The sequence below is a fragment of the Crocodylus siamensis genome, chromosome 1 (assembly GCF_052110815.1).
Source record: "Crocodylus siamensis isolate JL-2025a chromosome 1, ASM5211081v1, whole genome shotgun sequence".
Classification (NCBI taxonomy): domain Eukaryota; kingdom Metazoa; phylum Chordata; order Crocodylia; family Crocodylidae; genus Crocodylus; species Crocodylus siamensis.
The window spans coordinates 258,277,352-258,300,051 of NC_143395.1; the positions used below are offsets into that span (position 1 = coordinate 258,277,352).

Genomic DNA, 22,700 nt, shown 5'->3' on the forward strand with positions numbered 1-22,700 from the left:
ATACCTTATGGGCAATTATGGAGAGGATGGAAATGGGCTTTTCCCTGTGGCTACTGGGGACAGGACTAGGAGCAATGACCTAAAGCTGCAGCAGGGGAAATTTAGGTTGGAGATTAGAAGGAACTCTCTCACTATAAGAGTGGTCCAGTATTGGAATAGAGATGTTGTAGAATCTCCATGTTTGGAAGTTTTCAAGAGTAGGTTAGACACTTGGCTGGGATGGTTTAGTCAGGGATGATCCTGCCCTGAGCAGGTGGATGGACTAGGTATGGTCCCTTCCAGCGCTATTGTCCTATGATCACATGGCCCTATTAAAGAAGGGGTATTCTCAGCATTTTGTGGTATAAAGCCTCTATTCTAGGACCAATGGTTCCCAAGATACTGGGTCATGACTCTCTGCAAGCTGAAAGTATCTTTTCCAGAAATAAAATTCCATGTTGGAAAACTGCCTTTAACAAGGAGCTTCGGAGCAGTCAGAGTGAGAATGTGTGTGTCCATGTGTTTGTGCGTATGTACATGCACACACACAATAATGAGTGTATGATTAATGGGAAAATGCAAATACAGAGGCCACACAGTCACAGGAATTCCACTGAGTTCCAAAGGATAGACCCCCCCACCCCAACTTATTCCAAGAGAGGAGAGTGGGCAAATACCAATTCTAAACAGAATGAGAGACAAGTAGTTGTGTGAGGAGACTCTCCTCCTACCTTTCATCCCAGTAAGCTTTATTGTGGAGAAGCAGGAATAGTAGAACCACTAGTGCTCCCATGAGAGTTGGTATCAGGCACCATAACTGCTCCTTGTGGTGTATTTTCAAGCTTCTGTCTCAGTCTAGTTTCAGATGATAAACAGTAGGATTTGCAGAAGACTTCAGATTTGATTTAATAGTGCTTTCATCAAATTTACCATTGACTTTAGAGCCAGTATTTGAACAATGCTGCAGTTTTTTTAACACCTCACCTCCAAGGCAGAGATTTTAAGAAGTATTTTAAATGCCACTTTGTTTGTTTTATTATTCCTTGTATCTGCATAATAAAAGTTTCAATTACGCACTCACTAAAAAGAAAATAATGGCCTTTTAAGCTTACGTCCTCATCACTACAGCTAAAAATTGTCAGGCTGTATTTACAAAGCAGACAAATTTGCTTTTCTGAGAAAAATTTTCACCAAACAAAAGGTGATGGTATGCAAAATAATGGAATATGAATTTACTAAGAGATTCCACCACGAGACGCAATAATTCATAAGAAAACAAGTGTAAGTTTATTGGACACCAACATCTCTTAGTCAAGTTCTAAGTAAAGAAAACACACAGTAGAAAAAAGTCATACAAAGCAGCAATGGGTTTACATTACATTAAAGGAAGAGTTAACCTATCCTATTAATTCTCAGTCCTAAAAAAAGTAAAAACCTACTCATAATTAAAATTCAACACTGATGTACTGAACCAATATACAATGGCTACAAGATATACAGTATTATAAAAAGTTTATTTTGTCTTCTATAATCCTTTAAAATGACAAGTGATTTTTTGTAACTTTAATAGGAAAATTCTACAGCTTGCATGTTGACACTGGACAACTCCAACTTCCAGAAACTGCAGGAAATTTTTTCCAAGCATTACAAGTGATTTCATTTTTTCCTGTTATTTTTAAAAAAGGGACACTGTCAAGGTGAAGACTTAAAATTTGCATTTGATAATTTTTATATGTTCATGCATATTTACAGTATTATATTTTTAAAAGGGTTTTTTTAATTTAACATTCTGTTGTAGTGGTAGAAATGTAAACACAAAACTGAAGAAGGAAATTGATTTGTCTGTTTTAACAGCTATAGAATAGTGAAAAGCAAAACAAATACAAGAGTCCAAGCCACAAAACTCAGATCCATATTTTAGACATCGAGCCAAGTTTGAAGATGCCTTTACATGGAATTTTCGTGTCTACACAGCTTAAATGCTAAAAACATTTTTGGTTTTTTTAATTATTTCACTTTTATTAAACTATCAATAATGTTAGTAACACAGGTAACGGCTTTTATATTATGATTTTATCTTGATAGTGTCCCTTAATGTACAACAGTTATAGTACATTTTTTCACAAGTCATTTTAAACAAACAAGAATCAGTAAGACATTTTAAACCCCAAATACTATCAAGGCTGCTTTCAACAAAAGGTTTTTAACACTGATTCACTAACAGCAACGTAAAAAAAAAATAAAAAAAAAATAAATCAAAACTTGCTTTGATTTTCATTTAGATCTTCTGGTAGGAAAATGTAAACAGTTTTACTGAACAGCATAGGCACAGGCCAGATTTTATAGGCACATGCCAGATATTTGCACCATAACTTCTAGTGCCAGGAAGTCAGGGCTATAGTCTATCTTTGTCCCACATGAGGAACTTCCAGTTGTGAAAGTGGAAGGTGGGACAAAAACAGTACAAACACAGCTCAGGACCAAACCTGCATTCCCTGCTTGAGAGGGAGGAATTTTCATGAATATCCATGTCCAAGAGGGAAATGCAGGATCAGGTCTCTTACAGCTTTATATTTTGGTTCCCTGGAGGTTTATAAGGCTATAATTGTGTTCTGAATAAGATAGACAAGTTACCTGTCATCCATTGCTTCAGCAGATTACAACCTCTGAAGTTAAACTGTTAGTCTTCTTTCATGTAAAGAAAGTACAAAAGCAGAGACAGCAGCACTACTGTTACATGTCCTCTGTATATTTTGGTAACATTGCATACGTAACCTCTCTTCAAAGGAACATTAAATTTAAAAACATTTGGTTCTACCATTCTAAAGATCATATGTGTTTTTTTTTCCCATTGCTTACTTTAAAAGATTGGTCACGGCCTCAATTCAACACAGCATTTAAGCACATGCTTAAAGTTAAATGTGTTTAAGGCCTTTTGGCTTCAATGGAACATGAGCATGTGCCTAAAGTGCTTTGACAAATCAGTGCCTAAAATAAACTAAGTTTAGTTCCTGGCCTAATCCTGTTCCCAGTAAAATAAATAGGAGTTTTATCACAGGATTTCAGATGGAACAGGATGGGGCACTGCCTGTTAAATTATACTGACAGATGATAAAAGTAATCAAGATGATAAAACTGACAGAGAGAATTAAAACTCTGATTTATATATTAAAAAATCTGCATATTTGTCATGATGCCATACAAAAAAGAATAAGAAATCTCAAAGTCTGAAGGAAGTCAGATTAACTTATATTAAATAATCAGGCAAAAACCCAAAAGCTTCTAACCTTTTAAATGTGTGCTTTAGTATCCAAGTCACACAGTTGCAAAATTAAAATATGAAGACAGGTTTTTTTGCATCAATATGTTACCTTTTATTCTGGTTATGGCCAACTAGGCATATTCTTTAAAAGACTTTTATTTATAATAAGCAACTAACATTTTATTTCATAATTTAACTTTTCTAATATATATTAAAGTTACATGAATGGAAGTATATCTATTCCATATCTTCCAAAATAAACACATCTGTCCCAGGGTTTTTTAAGGTACTGTATAAAAGCTAATAGAAAACCAGAACTGCTATATAAACATCTCATATTTAAAATTTTATTTAGAGATCCTGTATTCCTTTACCGAAGAACAAACAGGAATTTAAAAAACAGAGAACAAGTTCAAAATTAGAAACAGAGTTTAAAAAAATAATCTAACACAAACTTTAAAGGAGACTATTTAGATCATCAAAATCTTTTTACTGATTTTACAATTTTTATTAGAGGGAAAAACCCCATGGTTTCTTCAAAAACATAGAACAAATTGTTTTAAGTGTGTTGTATTTGTTATTACGTTATGCTAAAATGCATTAGAATTACATTCCAGATGAAAATTATATAAATATTTCAGATTTGAACTGGTCATCATATTGTCTTAGAAGGGTATATTCAGATGGCTAGGCAGACTGTCAACAAACTAATTAGGAAATACACTATTTTAGAGGAATCACCAGTGAAAACTCCGGCACCATTTTAGAAACTGTGTTTTCACATTTTGTCCACACATATTTCTCCTTCTAAAAGATGTTTCATGTATTTAACATGGCTTTATTTCATCCTGATATTGTTAAATGAGCAAGGTTAAGCATAATTACTATTTTATGATGAAGCTATTTAAACAGTTTATTTTTATGAGATGGAATAAGTCACAAGAAGAAGTGTCATTTTAAAAGACAGAAGTAAGACTCTTGTTTTGATTGCATATTTTCATCTAAGATGCTGGCATACTCTATCAGATTAGTATGATCACATTTTCACATGAGATGCTTGTTTAAGGACAAAGCACACTACAAGCAGGTGCAAATGTAGGCATTTGCATTTAAAAATAGTTTTAAATTTTCACCCACTGCTTCAAAGTGAAAGACTGTAGCTAATTAGTGAAAAATCGCTGGTAGTTGAAAGTATGAATGCCATAGTGTACCACTTTGCAACGAAATTAAAACAAAACTTAAAGGATGACAAAAGCTGGTTTTGATTGAGGAAGCCATTTCAGTCAAAGGGCCTGCTCAGACACTTAGAGTTTAGCCTGTGCTTAGCCTTGCTCAGGTTCAGATCTTGAACTTTCAAAATTTTCACCGTAGTCCAAACTTTTTCTATTAGCACCTCAACCTGCATTCCCTGGGACTTCTCAAAGAGTTCTAGAAGCTGAAGGAGTGTATAAACTGAATTTAACAGGATTAAAGGCTTGATCCTGCTCCCACTGAAGTCAGTTACAAAACTCCAATTTGACCTCACTGAATGCAGGACTGGGTCCTCATCACATAGGGCTAAATGCAATACTCTCTCTTTTGTTTTCCCAGGTGAAGTTGGCCAGATCCAAAGTGGATCCTTGTAACTACTGTTTGCAGCATTTACATTCCTACAGTTCATTTTAATCCATTCTCACTGCACTAGATTTAAAATCCCAACAGCAGGAAAACCATTTGCACTGAGGTCCCAAATGAGAGAAACCTATCACCAAAAGTGGGTAGTAAAATAACTTTGGACCCTTGACAAGGTTTCTGGCAAATATCTCCAGTACCAATGATGCCAACTCTTCCAGCTGCAACTTCAAGCAACTGAATGGTACCACACTTATTAACCATTATTACCATGATCTTGAACAAACAAAAAAAAAATCCAACACAAAAGTATCACAAAGAATAGAAAGCGGCAGAAAAAACATTCTATACACTGTAGTTATAAAAATGTAACAACTGTAGTGTGGTGCTTTTTTCCTCTGCTTTGAACTGGATATGCATGTTTCATACAAATTTTGAATACATACTTCATTAATTTATACAGGTGGCTATGTAAATATTTACATTTGAATTTTCCTCAAAACCATGTTTTTGTATTCACAGCCAAACCTACTGCTGCCACACATGACAATTTTGTTCATATCCTCTACCCCCCAACAAGCTTCCACTTTTTAAGTCTATATATTCATACATCCTATGTAGTTAGAATTACACAACTATACAAACCAGTGGAAACAAAATTGTGAAACTGCCTGACATCCATTCAGTGTTAGTCCATATTTATAAAGAGTACTGTTGTTTGCATTTTGAGACTGCTTTAACACTAGAGTTACCAAAATGCCTATAGTAAATTACCTTTGGGGTGTTTTATAGACAGTGTATTTTTACCCATAGTCTTCCTTATAAACTTACAATTAAATGGCTGAAACCAGGCTTGCTGCTACTTTTTTGTTTTATAAAATCTAAGTATTAATATTGCTGATCTTATACTCCATTTTATTTTGCACAAATTCCATATAATAATAAAACAATTCCTCACTACCATAAAATACCAAACATTCATTTCCAATAAGTGTCAGGGAAACTCAAACTTGAGGTTTATTAGTTATTGCTAAAGATTACTAAGATCTAAGTCAAAACAGCAAAATACTCCATCCACTTCTTCCCTGTCTTCAAGGGCATGGCTAATCTTTATATGGAGCTCATGTGTTTGTTATACTCAAAACAAGAAGTTTCTTACAGTATTTCACTACTGTAAACTCAGCTAGAATCAAAGTTGTTGCTTTTTTTGTTTTTAATATACATTTATATATACTGACACCACAGGATAAGGATCCATGCATACAATCAAGATGTGATCATATTTCAGTATTAATTAAATTAAATTATTCTGTTACTATAAGATCCCAGACCACAATATTTAAATTATTTAGATTTCTATTTACTAACATTAAAGTTAGTTTACCTTAATCTTCAAATCCAAGCAGCATCACAAATTCCAACTTTACTCTTTTGATGTTTCTTGTCCCCTTAGATTTCTAGTTTACATGGCATACTTCTGAAATAGCCTGGAAATGGTCTCCATTTAACCAGCTTTTTAAGCTACCTGTTGAAGGTCTCTAGCTTTCTAATTGTGTGTCTGTTCATGGCTCCAAAGACTAAAAGCTGTCTTGAATGTCCTGTGACAAAGTTTACACATATACTGTCTTTTGAACGTGATGGCTGAAAGCGGTGGAGCGTGATAAAAGAGTGTGTCCGATTCTTGTGGAACAAATAGTTTCTCAGTAGTAGTGGAGCTTTCAGACAAACCTGTTGGACTATCAGGCTCCAAGGGCTGGATTTTGGGTAGAGGTGGAGGCGGTGGCAAAGGTGGTGGTGATGGAGAGTTAGCTGGTTGACAGATCTCAGTCTCTTTGTTAACAGATTCTTCTGAGGCCTGCGACATATGAGACTGGAAGTGACTCCACAGGCGGAAGTTGGTTCGGAAGGCCTTGTTGCACACATGACAAATAAATGGTTTTACAGAGCATAAAAGCTCTTGGTGACGTTCCAGCTGCTTGTGTACAGTAAATATTTTCCCACATTTTTCACAGGGCCACAAGCCAGTATCTTTGTTAGAGACAACCTCTTTAGTTTCCCTGTTCATTTCAGTGATCTCATCTTCTATGTCATCTGCAGGTTCTTCTTTGATTTGAATTTTAAACTGTTTGGAAACACTTAGGTCTTCAGGGAGGCATGATGAATCCTCCGAATCAAAATTAATTTGTTCTGAAGAATCACTGAATACTCCATCTTCCTTTGCAGTAACAAAATTGTTTGCTTTGTTAGGTTCCGACTGAGAATGCAATCTTGAAGCACTAGTTATTTCACCATTGTGATCAAGAATCGGTAAAGAAAAATTCTCTGTTGGGGCCATTGTATTTTGATTGTGAACTTCAACTTGATGACGCCAAATACTAAAGGATGATTTAAAAGTGCGCATACACTCAAGACAAGTGAGCTTCTTATACTCACACTTGCTTTCATGTTCCTGCTTCAGTTCTGCAGAAGAAAACCTAAGGCTGCAATAAGGACAAACTGTTGCATTTCTACAGAGTCGCTCATGATTTCCCTGTTCAATAAGAGAGGAGAGCTTTGCATTGCAAAGACGGCATTGGTACATTTCTTTGTTTTCCACTGGGCTTTCAATTTGAATATGCTCTTTCTGTTTAGGAGCCTTACTCCCTCCTATTGGTTTTTCTCCTGGATGCATCTTTATGTGCTGTTTAAATTGTGAGAGAAAACGATAAGCTTTCCCACAGTAGGTGCAAATGTAGGCTCCTTTGGCTCTTGATCTTAAGTTCCTTTTGATGACTTGTTGTGCTTGCGATGTGGACTGTCCCTGAAAACCTTGTTTGCCACGTCTTAGTTTAACAATCAGAGCTTTTTTAATTTCCCTCTCTCTCACTATGTCAATTAATTTTCTTTGGAATTTTTCATCCAAGACAGCATGTGAACTGGAAGCTGGTGAGGGGTTCTTCACAATTCCATGCTGGGTCTGGCAATGTGTCCACACTTTAAAGTTTGTGTGAAATCTCTTGTGGCATATATCACAAGCATATGGTTTCTCTGGGTTGTGGTACATATTAACATGACGATGAAGGCCTGCTGTAGATCTGAAAATCTTAAGGCAGTGCTTGCATTTAAATTTTTTATTTGGTCTTGCTTCTTCCAGCTCACTGTACTCATCTTTACTGACATCAGAATCTGGAAAATCAGCATAAAGGTGTGTGGGACTTGAGCCTTCTTCAAAATTTTCCTCTGACCCAGGTGAACCATGCTCATTCAGTTTTAATCTTTTAAGTGGTAACCTTCTGTCTGTTTGACATCGCCTTTTGGCTGGAAGTTGATTCACATCCCTGTGGTCATCTTCAGTTTTAAAGGGGAAGTTTTTATTAGCAGAAGCTGAAGCATCCCCCACTGTAACTCTTATTATTTCAGAAGGATCTGAAAGTGGACTGCTAGGTTCAGTTTTTATTCGTACCTCAGGAACAGGAGAAGCAACCTCCCTATCAATGGACTGAGAGGCACTAAAGGATCTAAGGCGATGTGGGTGTATTACCTGTGTCTTATCATCTAGGACTGCTTTTTCTGGAGCCTCTTTCAGAGATGACTTCTGAGATACAATGTTGAATGTTTTCCCTTGTGGGTCGTTAGTCACGGATGACGATGATGCCTGGGAAGGTTTTAAATCAACAGCAGGTGAATAAATAGGAACCTGACTATCCATAGACAGTGACCTGCGAAGGAGACTTTTTACGAGTGGGCCACTCCTATCAATTCGTTGATTCTCAGGACCAGATCCACTAGATGGAACCACTAGTCCTAACTTTGAGTAGTATAGCAAGTTCCTATCTTCTCCTTGACCATTTCCTTTTCCTGTCTCCCGCAACAAAAATGTAGATTCCGATGGGCCGTGGAGTGATAAAACTGGAGGACGAGGCCTTTTTAAGGACATTTCTGCGGGTTTTCCTCTTAAAAGCTGACTGCTCCCTCCTAGATCATCAGCTGTAGTTTCTTTCTCAGCTAAAGGCTTTTGTGGCAATACTGCATTTCTTTTCACTAAGCTACTTCTGCTTTGATCATCTATAATTCCAGGTTCATGAAGCTTGGGGTAGCTCGCAGGACTATCTTTTAACCACATTCTTTCACCTAATGATAAATTGTGAACTGCTTCAGTTGGTTTTGAAATTTGTTGTCTATTAGTTTTAACAGAAAAGGAGGAGGAAGGCTTAGAGGTATGGCTTAAATCATGGTGTGTTTGACTAACACTTTTCCCTTGTGCTTCATTTCTGCTCTGGCAAACAATGACACTTCTCTTCTGAGAATTGTTTTCATCTTCCTCTTGAAACAATATTTTCTTAATGGGACATGTTGGAAAAGGAGCTTGAGGAGTCTTAGAAACAATATTAGTAAGAAAGGAAATTCCAAGACTGTAGCCCAATTCTTGCACAGCTGCAAGACTGCTTTTCTCAACAAACAAGGATGAAGAGTAAATATAGTTTAATACATTATCAAAAGCATCTGGTTCACAGAAGTCAAGCTGAAACACTGATTGGGACTCATTCTCCTTATTTGTGAACAGTGTCTGGAAGTACTCACTGCTGGCAGCCAGAACATTTTTGTGAGCTCGAAATTTTTGATCTCCCACAATAAGAAGAACATCACAAAGCTGTCCTTTTAGACGCTCCTCGTTCAAAGCACTTAAGAGTGAAATGGCATGTGCTGGATTTATGTAATGCAAGAGCCCCTCCATGATTTTGATGTACCTGAAAACAAAAAATAAATGTTATGGTCTATTTTACATGCAGTTTTTAGTATAAAATGAACTCCTTGTTCCTTAGTTTTAGAATGCCAACCAAAGCAGCCATTTTTCTTTAGTATTATGTAATCTTAGCCTTTGAGAACAGGCATGAATTACAGGAACAAAGCAAACAGTATTCACAGTTCTGGTAGGTTCGCAATCATGAAAAGAAGCAGCTTGTGATTCTGCTTTTCCAGTGCACCTTAAATAATCACACTGCTCATTCAGATTATTAAAGCTAAACAACAAGAGCTATGTTTTCTAATTGTAGCATATGCTTACTCCTCTTCATACAAAGACCCACAGTAAACTAAATGATGGTAAAGGAGGTTCCCCGCCCCACCGATCACTACCCCTGTAGAAAGGCAATTTAAAAAAATATATTGCTGAATCTGGGTCGTATGATTTTATAGAAAATCACTTTTGAGGCTAAAACCATCTTGATGGTATCCTTTTCATTAAGCAAACTTTAGTCGCTTCGGTTTTTTCCCTTATTGTTCAAAATAATGATAAAAGGACAGTTCATGTTCAGCAGGGAAAGACAATAGTTTTAATTGTCTCTGATACACATTATTAAGTTATCATTTTTACTTACATTTAAATAAGGCAAAAGTATAATTCACAATTTAGGAAGCGTATTACTTCCTAAAGTGTGAAGAAAAAGAAATTCATCCTCTGTAACTGAGTGGCCAAATATTCCATCTTCCTGGGAATTTCATAGTTTCAGAGATGCCCTAGTGGTGTTTTTCCATGGCTCAGTATAGTCAACTGACTCAACCAAACACTCATTCTTGATTCCAGCACCAGATGACTTGCCGGGTGCCCTACTGTATGAGAAACAGCCACTTTAGGACTCTGATGATTGTAGTGGAGCATTACAACTTCACTGCATGCAACAATCCCCATATAACATCTGTCTCCTACTGCAGAATATCTGATAATTCAATAGCAAGCTTCTTGCTACATCATAGGAGAGAGTTAGTTAGATATAATGTGCATCTTTAAAAACAGGAAAAAGATACCTTAGTACACAGATCATCAGTGGCACCAACTCTATCTTCCCTTTTCTTAATAGAAATTGGAGTCCTGCCAGCTTTTTAATGGAATTTTACTTTAATTCTGGTAGTAAAAAGTCTTAGCACCAACATTATGGATGGCACTGTAAAACAAATCAACAATAGGTCTTGCACATTTAATAAAAAAACCCCTTTGTTTTTATTAAAGTAGTTGATTGAAAGTGAAATTACTTTTTAGATATGAAAAAGGGCTGGCAGACATAATTGCAACGGAAAGGTTTCACCTTTCACTGACTTATATGTGAGCCTGAATAACTCAAATAAATAATATGTTATGAAGTTATAACCCTATAATTAGAAAAAGTAGAGGGAAGAGGTAAAATCCATTAGCTAACAATTACCAATGAGTAATGCTCAAACCCAGTGTTCTACATTGGCCTTGTTAAGGGTGTAAGTCTAAAAGGTATTGAGAGCACAGTGGAAAGCTCTACTCATAGATATGATTAGGCCAGAGACTGTAATTTAAGCATGCAATACATTTTACTTAATATATAACCACAACAGAAGTGTTGTTTCTTTGACTCCACTGAAACCAGTGCAAAGGCAGCATCTGTTTAAAATATTAGAAATATCTCCCAGAGACTAACTCTGATAAATCATGTAGGGCAGGGTTGTTCAACTGGTGGCCCATGGGCTGCAGAAAGGCTTTACATTGCAGCCCCCAGTTCCTGCTTGCCTGCTTCTCCCCTTCACTAGGGCTGCAACAACAGGCAGGAGCTCTGGGCTCCTCCCTCCCTCTCTGGCAGCCACTTCCTACCCCGACCCCAGGGGGCAGGAAAGTATGGGAAGCGGAAGCCAAGTCAGGCCATACAAGTAGGAGGAGGGTGACACAGTGTTGCATCAGAGGCATCCATGTTGTCCCGGGGCCTGTGGCTTACACTAGTATGGGCTCCAAAGCATGTCACTCAGAAATTGGACCCTCTTGATCTAGGGAGCAAGATTATAACTAATGGTACTAGACCATGAAAATGGAAATTTAACAGAATTTTGCTTTAATAGTTTTGGGTTGATGCATCTTTAGCCAAATTATTTATTCCTAATTTTTCCATTAGTATTCCATCTCCGTAAGGGAAGAACATCATGCAAAAACTCCTCTGTAACAAAGCACATTCAAGGAAAAAAAAAACTGGTAGGTATAGAGTATATTTTTTATATAAATAAGTTGGTTTTCTGTTACTCTATACCCTGTCCAGGCAGCTCAGACAATCAACATTATAGTACATTGTTTACTTGCTTGACAGCACACTATTTTTCCCACAGGACCTCTGCCTCATTGACTATACAAAATAGATTGTGCTTAGTGAATGGGTTACTCAGTATTTCTTTTTATCCTCATCTAATACATGTTCACTGTCTTATTTACAGTTTATCTTCCAAACACTGCACAGTATTCAGTGCAACTTTTCATGAGGTTTTTCTCTGGTGCTGAACCTCACAGCAAGTGAATGCTTCACAAACCATAACAAATCCATCTTTAAAATACCCTGTGAAGTTTTATCTGAATTACAGAGTTGAACTTTAAAGAAAAGGACAAAAACCCCACTAATTGGGGTGTCCAAACTGAAAAACCTAACACTTGGTGTGACAGACCACTTATTTTTTACAGCACCTCACCTCTTCCAAAGACAGTTCCTAATGACTCAGGTTGCAGTTACGGGCTCTGAATTTCTAAAAGTTAGGATACAGATTTCTCTCACAGAAAATAAAAATCACACAATCAGAGGCCCAGTGATCATTTTCATAGATTCACAGAACTAGGCTCAGGAGGGACCTCAACAGGTCATCGAGTCCGACCCCCTATCTAAGCAGGAAAGAGTGCTGCGGTCAGATGACCCCAACCAGATGCCCATCCAGCCTTCTCTTAAAGACCCCCCAAGGTACAGGACAGCACCGCCTCCCTTGGAAGCCCATTCCAAATTTTGGCCACCTTTACCGTGAAGAAGTTTTTCCTGAGATCTAGCCTAAATCTGCTCTCTGTCACTTTGTGACCATTGTTCCTTGTTAGCCCAAGAGGCGCCCTGGTGAACAGAGCCTCTCTGATCCCTTGCTGTTTCCCCCTAATGAATTTGTAGGCAGCCACAAGATCACCTCTCAGGCTTCTCTTGCAGAGGCTGAAGAGGTCTAGGTCCCTCAGTCTCTCCTCATAGGGCTGTCCTGTAAGCCCCTAAACATATGAATGGTCTTCCTCTGGATCCTTTCAAGTCCATCAACATCCTTCTTGAAGTACGGCGCCCAAAACTGTATGCAGTACTCCAATGCCACACAGAGGAGAAGTATCATCTCCTTGGATCTATTTGTCATGCATCTGCTGATGCATGATAAAGTGCGGTTAAGCTTTGCTGATGATTTCATCACACTGACGAAGTGTTCATCTTGGAGTCCACTATGACTCTGAGATCCCTTTCCACTTGTGTGCTGCTGAGACGGCCACTTCCCAGCCAGTAGATGTGCTGGATATTTTTGCACCCTAGGTGCAGCACTCTGCACTTGTCCTTGTTGTACTGCACCCTACTGTGTAATGCCCACTTTTCTAACTTGTCCAGGTCTGCCTGCAATTGTTTCCTACCTTCTGGAGTGTGCACTTCACTCCACAATTTAGTATCATCTGCAGACTTGGACAGAGTACACTTCACACCCACATCCAAGTCACTGACGAAGATATTGAAGAGTACAGGTCCAAAGACCGAAACAAATTTTGATTTATATTACTTGCTACACACTACACAAGAATTTTGTGGCAGGTTTAGGCGTAGAATCCAATTATTAAAAGTAGCATTCAACTCCTTTATGCAGAAGACCATCCTTCCCCTTCCTGCAATCCTATCTCATTTACTATAACATGCCATCCCATTACTTCAGCCACTGAGCCAGGGAACTTGTTACAACCCAACTCATTAAACCAGCCTAATTTATTCCTAGAGCAGTCTATCCTGTGTTGTGGATGATACAAGACAGAACCACGCCCCCCACCTCCTCAATATACAGTCTTAACAACATGAACATACCAGGACATATAATGGGGCAAAATTAATGATGCATGTGTAGCCTTTATTCTGAAATTTCCTGACTTTTGAATGCCTGACTTTTCAATCACACATTTTACGTTTTAAAATTTTATTTTTAAATATAATTTCCTAGGTTTTTAAAAGGAAAAATGTAAAAAACCCAGAAATTCCTTCATGTGAAACTGTGTGTCCTCTGAACTCATATGGGTTAACAGCACAAGTGGACTTTTCAGCTTTTATAAAGCAGATGTTTCAGTGACTTGAACACACAGGCTAAGTACAGACACTTAAAAAGCCTAAGCCTGAACTGATTCAATCTTTGCAGGTTAGTCTAACCTGTGTAGATGGAACCAAGAACAAGTGAATAGACATTTACTTTTGATTCTGGAAATGCAGCCACATCCCTGCAGTGGCTTAGGCTATAAGCCAGGGGGCGCTAGAGGAGCCATCCCTTGCCTTCTGCAGCAACAGCAGGGCTGGAGGCAAGCGGAGCTGGGGGTGGGGGTGGGAGTGGCCAGGCCCCTGCAGGCCGCTGAGTATGACTGGGGAGGGATTTAAAGCCTCACCCTAGCCTGTGCCAAGAAGGGGAAGCAACCTGGACTTTGCCAAGAAGGGGAAGCAACCCGTGCCAGGTTTGTCCCCAAGCAGCAGGGGGTGTGGCCAGCTGAGGGTCTGGGTAGTGCCTCAGACTCAGGAAAGGAAGGGAAATTAAACCCCCTTGCTCCCCTCTCTTTTACCAGTACAGGACTCCAGCCGGGGTCTGCCAGCTTCCCCCCCCCCCCACTCCGCTGGCCACTCAAGTGGTGGGGGGCATGGCCAGCTGGCAGCTGGGGCAGTGTCTCAGGCTTGTGGGGGTGAGGGAGGGGAATTAAATCCCTTTGCCTCCCCTCTCCCAATGGCATGGACCCAGCCAGGGTCTGCCAGCTGGGGTCCCATGCTGGATTTAATCCTCCTCCCTTTCCTCCACCTGAGCCTGAGGCACTGCCTGGGCCACTGGGTGGCCATGCTCCCCACCACTTGAGCGGCCAGCGGGGGCGAAAAGCCGGCAGACCCTGGCTGGGATCCCATGCCAGTGGGAGAGGGGAGGAAGGGGAGTTTATTTCCCGCCCCTGCCACCTAAGCCTGCTGTCCCATGCCCCTGTCCCCTCCACTCCAGCAGGGAGAAGTCTGGCAAGGGCTGCTCTGCCCCGGCTAGGCAGACCGGGCTGCATCCCCAGCTGGGTTTCCCACCCTCACCCCTTTGTCAGCCAGCTGTAACTGCTCCAGCTAGAGAGCAAAGAAACAGGGCCAACCCTGCTCTGCTTGAGCAGACAGCGCAGCCCAGGCCAGGGCTGCAAAGGATGCTGGGGGACTGTGATTTAACTTGAACCAGGGAGGGGTCTAGGACAGAAGTTCCATCAACTGGTTTGACCTAAATCAGTTAAGTCTGATTACTACATTCAACCAGGTTTCTCTTAACCTATTTTGGCCATTTTGAAATCAGTTTATGTACACTGAGCTTCTGTTCTGTTACAGGTTTAAACCAGTTTCTGATCACTGAAACCGGTTTGTGTGCAACATCTGTCCCTAGCTGCGGAGTAACTAAAAATGGTAGGCTGTTATCCTCTATACAGGAACTCCATTAAGTTACATATTTGTCTTTGGGTTTAAGAGACATTTATTAGCAAAATTATGCTTGGATTTAGCAACTCTGACTCTTGCTCCAGGTTCTTGAGGAGATCAAGCTCTGGTGGCTATAGATCACCTTGTCCCATTGATCCCAAGCTTGTCCTCTCCATCCCTGTACTGTTTGCTTCTATCCCCTTCTAGCAGTAATTTTGTCTATGACCTTGCAATGCCACCTTTACTTTTCTACCCTGAGTGGAGTCTAGGCTACTTTCTATTTTCTTTCACACAACTTATGTGCCAGCATTGGGAGCGTTTCAAATGCTCACTGCCATAGCAGGTACTGGCAGTCAGAAGGAACAACTGCAGAAAAAGTCTACTGTGAGGAGCAACAGTAGTAAGGGTCCTGCACATCCTCTGTAGTCCTGGGTTGGAACTTGCTCAATGCAGAGCAGAACCATCAAGGAACTTTGGGACCAGCTTCTAGCAAGTCTCTGTCAATTGTCTGCAAACAGTAATCTGCAGCCTTATAACTGTGAAATCTGGGCAGATTGTTACAGAATGGCTTCTTGCCACATTTCATATTTCTGCTCCAAAGAAAGAAGACACAAGTGCATCTCTGTGAATGGTCTATCAGAACTCAGCATCAGAAAACAAATCAGTTAGTGTTCCTGAATCTTAAAGAGACAGACAATCCGCATGGAAAAATTTGGTCCAAACAATAAAATCTGATAAATGTATAAGCAACTAAAATAGGACTAATAATGGAAATTATTAGGCAGCCTTAAGTACACTGCTGCCATTTCTACCAGTTACCATTAATAATGCTTTAACGGAGATGGGATGGTATGCTGAAACCAGAGAGTTTCCATGGCTATTAGGAATTATACTTAGAAGCAGAAAAATGAAAGGAAGAAGATGAGAAATGAACACAAATGAGACAGGCAGCCGGGGAGTGCATGGAGAAAAAAAAAAATGGCCAAAACTTCAGGCAAAAAAAGAATGGACTATGGAAACTGATTTAGGAACACAAGTGTTCTACTGGGCATCAGCTCTCACTACCTTGAGGGTGTGAGAAAGAGGTACTGCTTGTGTTTTACTTAAGGTGTGGACACAGAAATGCTTACAGCATGACACAGGTGTAAAAAAGATTTCATAGATTTCATAGACATTAGGGCTGGAAGGGACCTCCCAAGATCATCAAGTCCAACCCCCGCCCAAAGGGCAGGAAGTCAGCTGGGGTCAGATCACCCCAGCAAGATAAGGATCCAAGCGTTTCTTTTACATTTACATTGAAAATGATCGATGCAAAAGTTGCAACCTCCGTGGTCACCCTGCAGGCCACAACTTGCTGAAAGCACCCTGAAAGGCACCAATGTGTCAAAACCCCTGGCACACGGGTGCCTTCCAGGATTCCCACAGCAAGCCATGGCCTGAACCACAACCACAAAGATTGAAACCCCTGCATCAATCACTTTCAGTGTAAAAGAAAAATGGTTCTGCATTCAGACCCTGCAGACTGCCACTTGGCAGGGTTTTTTCTTTGCTTGTCCACCTTTCAGGGAACGAGGTAGTTGAATGGGGATAGTGGAGTTGGGGGCAAGGGGTTTGAATTTCAGAATTTGCAGCATTTGTCTGCAATCAAAACAAATACACTGCTCAAAATCTCTGGTCACATTACAGAGACAAAGAAAGACATCTCAGAGGCACCAAGAATGTCACCAAGCCCGAGGCAACCCTTGCTTTGCTCTGGCAGTTAATTTCTAAAGCACCTTCTGGATTTGAGACCAGAGAGTGATGCTCATTCTTAATGTCATTGGCTTGTTCAGTGCTCTATTTCTTTTATTCAACTGTCTAAGAGATGGTGCAGACATTTAAATGGAGTAAATTTGATCAATCTGGTAAAGAACTGTCCCTGAAGGAATTGGGGCAAAACTCGTAGCAGTGTATGTTGCACTAGGTTAAGTTTCATCAGTCCCCCCCTATCTCAGGCAAGCCAGTTGCTAAATGTGAATAGATCGTTTTTTGCTCCCCTGCCATCTAGTGGCAGATCCTCGTAACAGTGTCTGTTATAGCAGGACAGCTGCATGTCCTTTTGTCTTCCTGATCTTGACAGAAGGCAGGGAAGAAGTGCACCTTAAGTTGATGCCCTCAAGCTTCTACCTAGGTATAACTTCCCCTATTGCAACAGCAGTTGGAGTCTCTGGGCTTCCCCTCCCATCTCCACCTTCCACTTCTGTGCACACTCCAGGGGGCAGCACAGTACAGCAGTGTGTGCTTAAGTGAGGCTGGGGCTGTGTGGCACATGGTGCAGTGGTGGGAGGGGGTTGCAGCATCCATGGGGGAATTGTTTCAGTATTGGTGGGAAGGGATGCCCACATGGGCACCCACTGCAATAGGGTGAGGTGATCACGCAGTGTGTGGTGTAGGGGCAATGACCCCCAATGGTGTTACCCATGGTAACACTAATGGTGCATGCCACTAGTGTGGCATGCAGTCCCTAGCTGCTTACAAATTGGACAGCCCTGGACAAGTTGAAGAACTGCATAAGTCTTCCTGAGACACAGTACACTTCTGATTCCATTATTGTATAATGCACATTTTAGTCTATAAAGTAAGTTACTTTAGTCTATAAAGTAAGTTACTCTATAAAGCTGAACTTACTGCATAAAGGTGAACTCTCTTCACTGTGCATACACTACACAGCCAAGGAGGCTGTGGCCATACCCACTTTATCATGATCATGGATTTCCCATGGATTTCCTTGTTATGTCAGGAGACTCTAATTGCTCTGAAACGTGCTCTGCTTAATTGTCTAAATAAGCACACCCTGTTAGACACCATTCTTGTAAAGTTGCACCATAGGCCAAAGAAAATCTGATGCAACTGGGGACAAAAAGGCATCAAGGTGTTTTAACAAAAGTTCTCTTCAGGATGTTTGGAATAAATCTAAACCCACGTAGCAAGTTTCAGTTTTGGCTTCAAACTTTCAAATATCATTAAGGGAAAAATTTTGAGAGACTTGAAGCACATTTAATTTTATTATTTATTCTGTTTAAGGATTCAGTCCTCCTAAATTTAATGAAATGGCGTTTCAGTTGTTATTATGTGAGGTATTAATTATTGTAAACTTTCACTGAAAAGCAAATTTATGAAGTGCTGGTATGTGTTAGGAGGGAAACCTGCTAAACTGAGAAGGTTAAGTAAAAAAAAGTGTCCATTATAGATTAGATCAGCTATTTATTACTATTACAATTAAAAAGTGCTGCATATAAAACATAGGGCCTTTCATTATCTGCATGTAGCAGACAGACTTTACTTTTCCCTTCTTACTGTTCATATAAGAGTCCACACAATCTGGAATGTTACATCTTTACTCTCTTCAGTTTAAGTTATATTACAGACAATTACTCCTTTCTTACACTAACACACAAATGCCTGGAAACATATCTATAAAATCCCTTATTTCAATGTGTCTAGTGCATTCTTTATTTACAAATAAAAGAGAAGTGAAGGTGAGCTATATGGAAGTCCAGCTAACATAACAGGTCAATATTACATTAAACACAAAGGCAAGGATTTTTTAGTGTGATATCTTTTAATGGACCAACTGTATAGCTGGGATAGTTAGACAAACCTTCCAATTCAAGACATTCTTCTTGAGGCCTGACCAGAACAAGCACAGCGTGGTACAAACTAAGTGCAGCATGCTGTACTTGGCTTGTTCTGTTCAGACCTGAAAAAATGTCTTGCATTTGAAAGATGGTCTAACTCTACCCCAACTATACAATTGGATCAATAGAAGATCTCTTCTTAAAAAAACTTTGCCTCTCAATTTCTGGACCATCATGGCTTATCACTTTTATACTACTGTTAAACACAAAAAGTATTAATCTTTTTAAAAGGATTAAACCCAGACTTTTTAAAGAAATCCAGCCCATGTCCATCTGCAAGACGATAAGAAATCTCACTCCAACCAATTTCCACTACCTACTCGCATTTAATTTTTCTGTTTGGAATAGCAAAGCTACATAAAAAGTGAAAAACACAATACATTATTAGGTTGGCAGTCCTTAAACCTTTTGGACTGCTCAGCCCTTTTTTGGTTTTGTTTTCCTGTCATTCACCCCATTGATTCAATGTTACAGACACTAGTAAGTAGGGATCCAGGTTCTCTAATAAAAAAAACAAACCATTTTTTTAATTTAAAGAGGTAACCCAAAATCCACGTTTTTCAGTGTTTCATTTTAAATCACAGAAAAATGTGGATTTTGGGTTACTTTTTAAAACCAAAATTGGGGATTTTTTTTTTTAAAATCACAGAAAACCAGGATCCCTACTAATAAGGCCACCCCAACCACTTAAATAAAAACAAGTTTTTATGATCCTGTGGAAGAATGAGGATTGTTCTTATCTCTTCTAGAATATAGCAATGATGTTCCAAGGACAAAGTTTCCAGTAAAGGGTTTCCCTTACATAGGAATGTATTCTTTCAGTAACCTTGAGATTGCCTATTAAATTCTTCACTGCCAAGCTGATTTACAATTGTCTCTTTGCACTTGCTGCTACAGTTTCTAGCCTGATGTCCTTCATCTCTCAAGTATCTGTGATCTCCACCAAGCATATCTGTTAATTGCTGAGAAAATTACACCCTCCCAGACAACTTCATCTACCAGACTGTCTCCCAGGCATCTAAACCTTCACATGACTTCCTACATCTACTCGCCTGCATCCTCCAATCCAAGTCTGAAGTATCAAGTCATTTTGTATTTACAAACATAATAGTTTTATGCAGGGTATGATTTAAAAGTATGTGCAAGGATGCATCAAGTTAAAGTCTTGGACAATAATGGAATGAAAAAGATTTCCAGCTATCTCCTGATATCTTAAGGTGCACACGCATCTGTGGAGGGCACTTCTTCACTCCAGTTCAATGAACAAGACATTTTTTTTTCTTTTCAGTGATTTTAAGTGCAAGCTACTGAGCAACAAGTAGTTTAACAGCAACCTACAAAGAGTATCAAAAGGTATTAGGCTTTTAAATGTTTTAGCTTCTTTACGATGATTTAAATAGAGGTCGAAAGGGTTTAAAATGAACTTTTCTCCACGTTAAAATATCAGAAAATGTTTATTCTGACCTCTGACACTCCTACTAAGAGCGTAGTTAATCATCATGGAAAAGAACAAAGGGGTTTAAGCAAACTAAATATTCCTACCCTTTTCAGTTATTTCTTTGCTTCACTTCTGTGATATCATTTCTTTAGTTCTCCAGTCACCACGGAGCCTAAAAGACTAAGTAGGACCTGAAACTCTAGTATAAATACCAAACACCCACCAGCCAAATTTAGGGGAAAAGAACTTCTTAAGCCTTCTTGACTCAGCAAGAATCTGCAAACAAAAGCAGGAAGCCTGTCTTTACTACTTTTGCAGATAGAAGTGGCATCCTACTAGGGCTCCTTAATAAAATCTTCTGCAATACAGAATGCAGTACTCACTCTCCTTAATGGGCACAACTACACAATAGCTTGTGTTGACATGCATAAGTTGTACTGATTTAATTACAATGGTATAGTGAAAATGGTACCAACACCCAAATTGACAGTACTGATATAAAGGCACTTTCACTGGTATTTTTCATTATTTTATGGGAAGGAAAATAAGCTACACTCATATTTTCATCTCTGTATTAACACAACTGCATCCACACTTGGGTATGTGTAACTAGCTAGTTACAGAAGAATTAAAAAAAGAAAGCCCTCAACTGAATGCTATACTGGTACAAAATCAATACTGGAGACCAAGGATCAGGAATTGCAATCTGAGGGCTGTAGTAGTCAGGGAAGAGCATCTTGTATACAACCCTCTTATGATACTGAGCAGATACAGTTTCGATTCCACTAAAACTGTCCTGAAATAATCATAGCTCTAACCAAAAACAGTGATGGTGGCAGGGGCAGAGTTGGGTTTCATGATAAAGTAAACTGGGAAAAACATGGGGTTATGAAAATCATATGAAGGACCTCCTACTCATGTTCTTTTCTATAGCTGTTAATAAATATTTTTCCTGCACCTGAAACAATACGGAAAAAAAGGATAAACAAAGGATCTAAGATTCTGCCCCGACTGCAGGACTGTGCCCAAACCCAGTTCCTGTTTTCTATAAATATCAGTTGGTACTTTTTATTAAGGTTATGAGACTTCTACATAGACATGAAACAAAAATTAGCCCCACCCATAAATATAAAACTTCTATGAGATGGAGGTGTTTATTTCAAATAAAAGTATCCACGATTAGAGAAACAAAAAATGTATATGAATCCTTAAGGATTTTCATGTAAGAGATTTTTAAAGATTGCTTAATATAACTGTTTTTGAAGGATGTGGAAAGATTTTCACAAAACATCCGACATCTCACTAAAATGTGAAAGGAGTTATTCATTAATGAGAACAAGAATAAGTAATTATCTAAGCATTCTTATCACATTGTTACAAAGAACATAGGACAAGTGGAGGAGGGTGAAGCAAGTGCCCAAAAGAAAAAATAAATATTTTTGCCTCTCTTAAAGAATTCAGTTTAGGAAGTATGTAAGAAATGACAAATCTCATGCCAATATATTTAAAAAACCTCCACTCATTCAAAAAACTCTAAGAAAGTCTTACACTGTCTCTAGCTGTGACACTTTGAACAAAAGTATATTTTAATTCACAGAGCAAAATGTTAATGTTTCCAAGAAGCACAAAACAAAAATGATTATAAAATGGAAAATATTTAAAAGTTCTCTTAATCATTAATTCTAATATTATGAAAAAATGAAGAAGCCTGGGAAGGTGGAACCCAACAAAAGGTCTCTCTCACTTCTCAGATGATTCAATTTATAAACTGTGCACAAAGTAGTTTATAATGCCATGACACATGATGCTTTCATTTACGGAAGACAGCAGAAAATATACTTCTCTTCAATCAGTTGTGAAAAAGTACACCTGCTTGCCCCGTAATTCATCACAATTGCAGAAGGGAGAAAAAGATAGAAGGATGGAATGGAAGGATACAGTTGGGGAAGATGTATTTACACTGTTAGAGCATCTCCATCTGTGAGGAAGGGTTTTGCTGCATCTTTAGATGTTTCATAAACATAATACTTCTTAGCTGTTTCTACTCTAAGACAACTCACTCATATGAAGGTTTTAATTTACAGTTAATGTTGATATTTGACAGATACAGGAAGTTGACATATTTAATTTGCTTATTTAAAAAAAAGATCATTATAAATCAGTATTAGCAAGTACTAGAGTTAAGTTTCAAAATAACTTTAGTTATATTGTGACTCATATGAGGGTTCATAGTTTTCTGAGAAATTCTTTAGGTTGAATTTTTTCTGTTTATATGCAAAGATGATTCA

The 22,700-nt window shown here is 38.9% G+C and overlaps 1 protein-coding gene across 1 annotated transcript in view; it reads right to left on the reverse strand.

Annotated features, from left to right (window-relative positions):
• Window positions 1-1,243: 1,243 nt before the first annotated feature.
• Window positions 1,244-22,700, reverse strand: part of ZBTB21 (zinc finger and BTB domain containing 21) — a 28,854-nt gene continuing 7,397 nt past the window's right edge. Inside the window, exon 2 of the mRNA XM_090061129.1 lies at window positions 1,244-9,579. Within this exon, the coding sequence (XP_089917255.1) occupies window positions 6,399-9,566 (3,168 nt within the window). The 5' untranslated portion in view covers window positions 9,567-9,579 and the 3' untranslated portion in view covers window positions 1,244-6,398. The remainder of the gene's footprint in view (window positions 9,580-22,700) is intronic.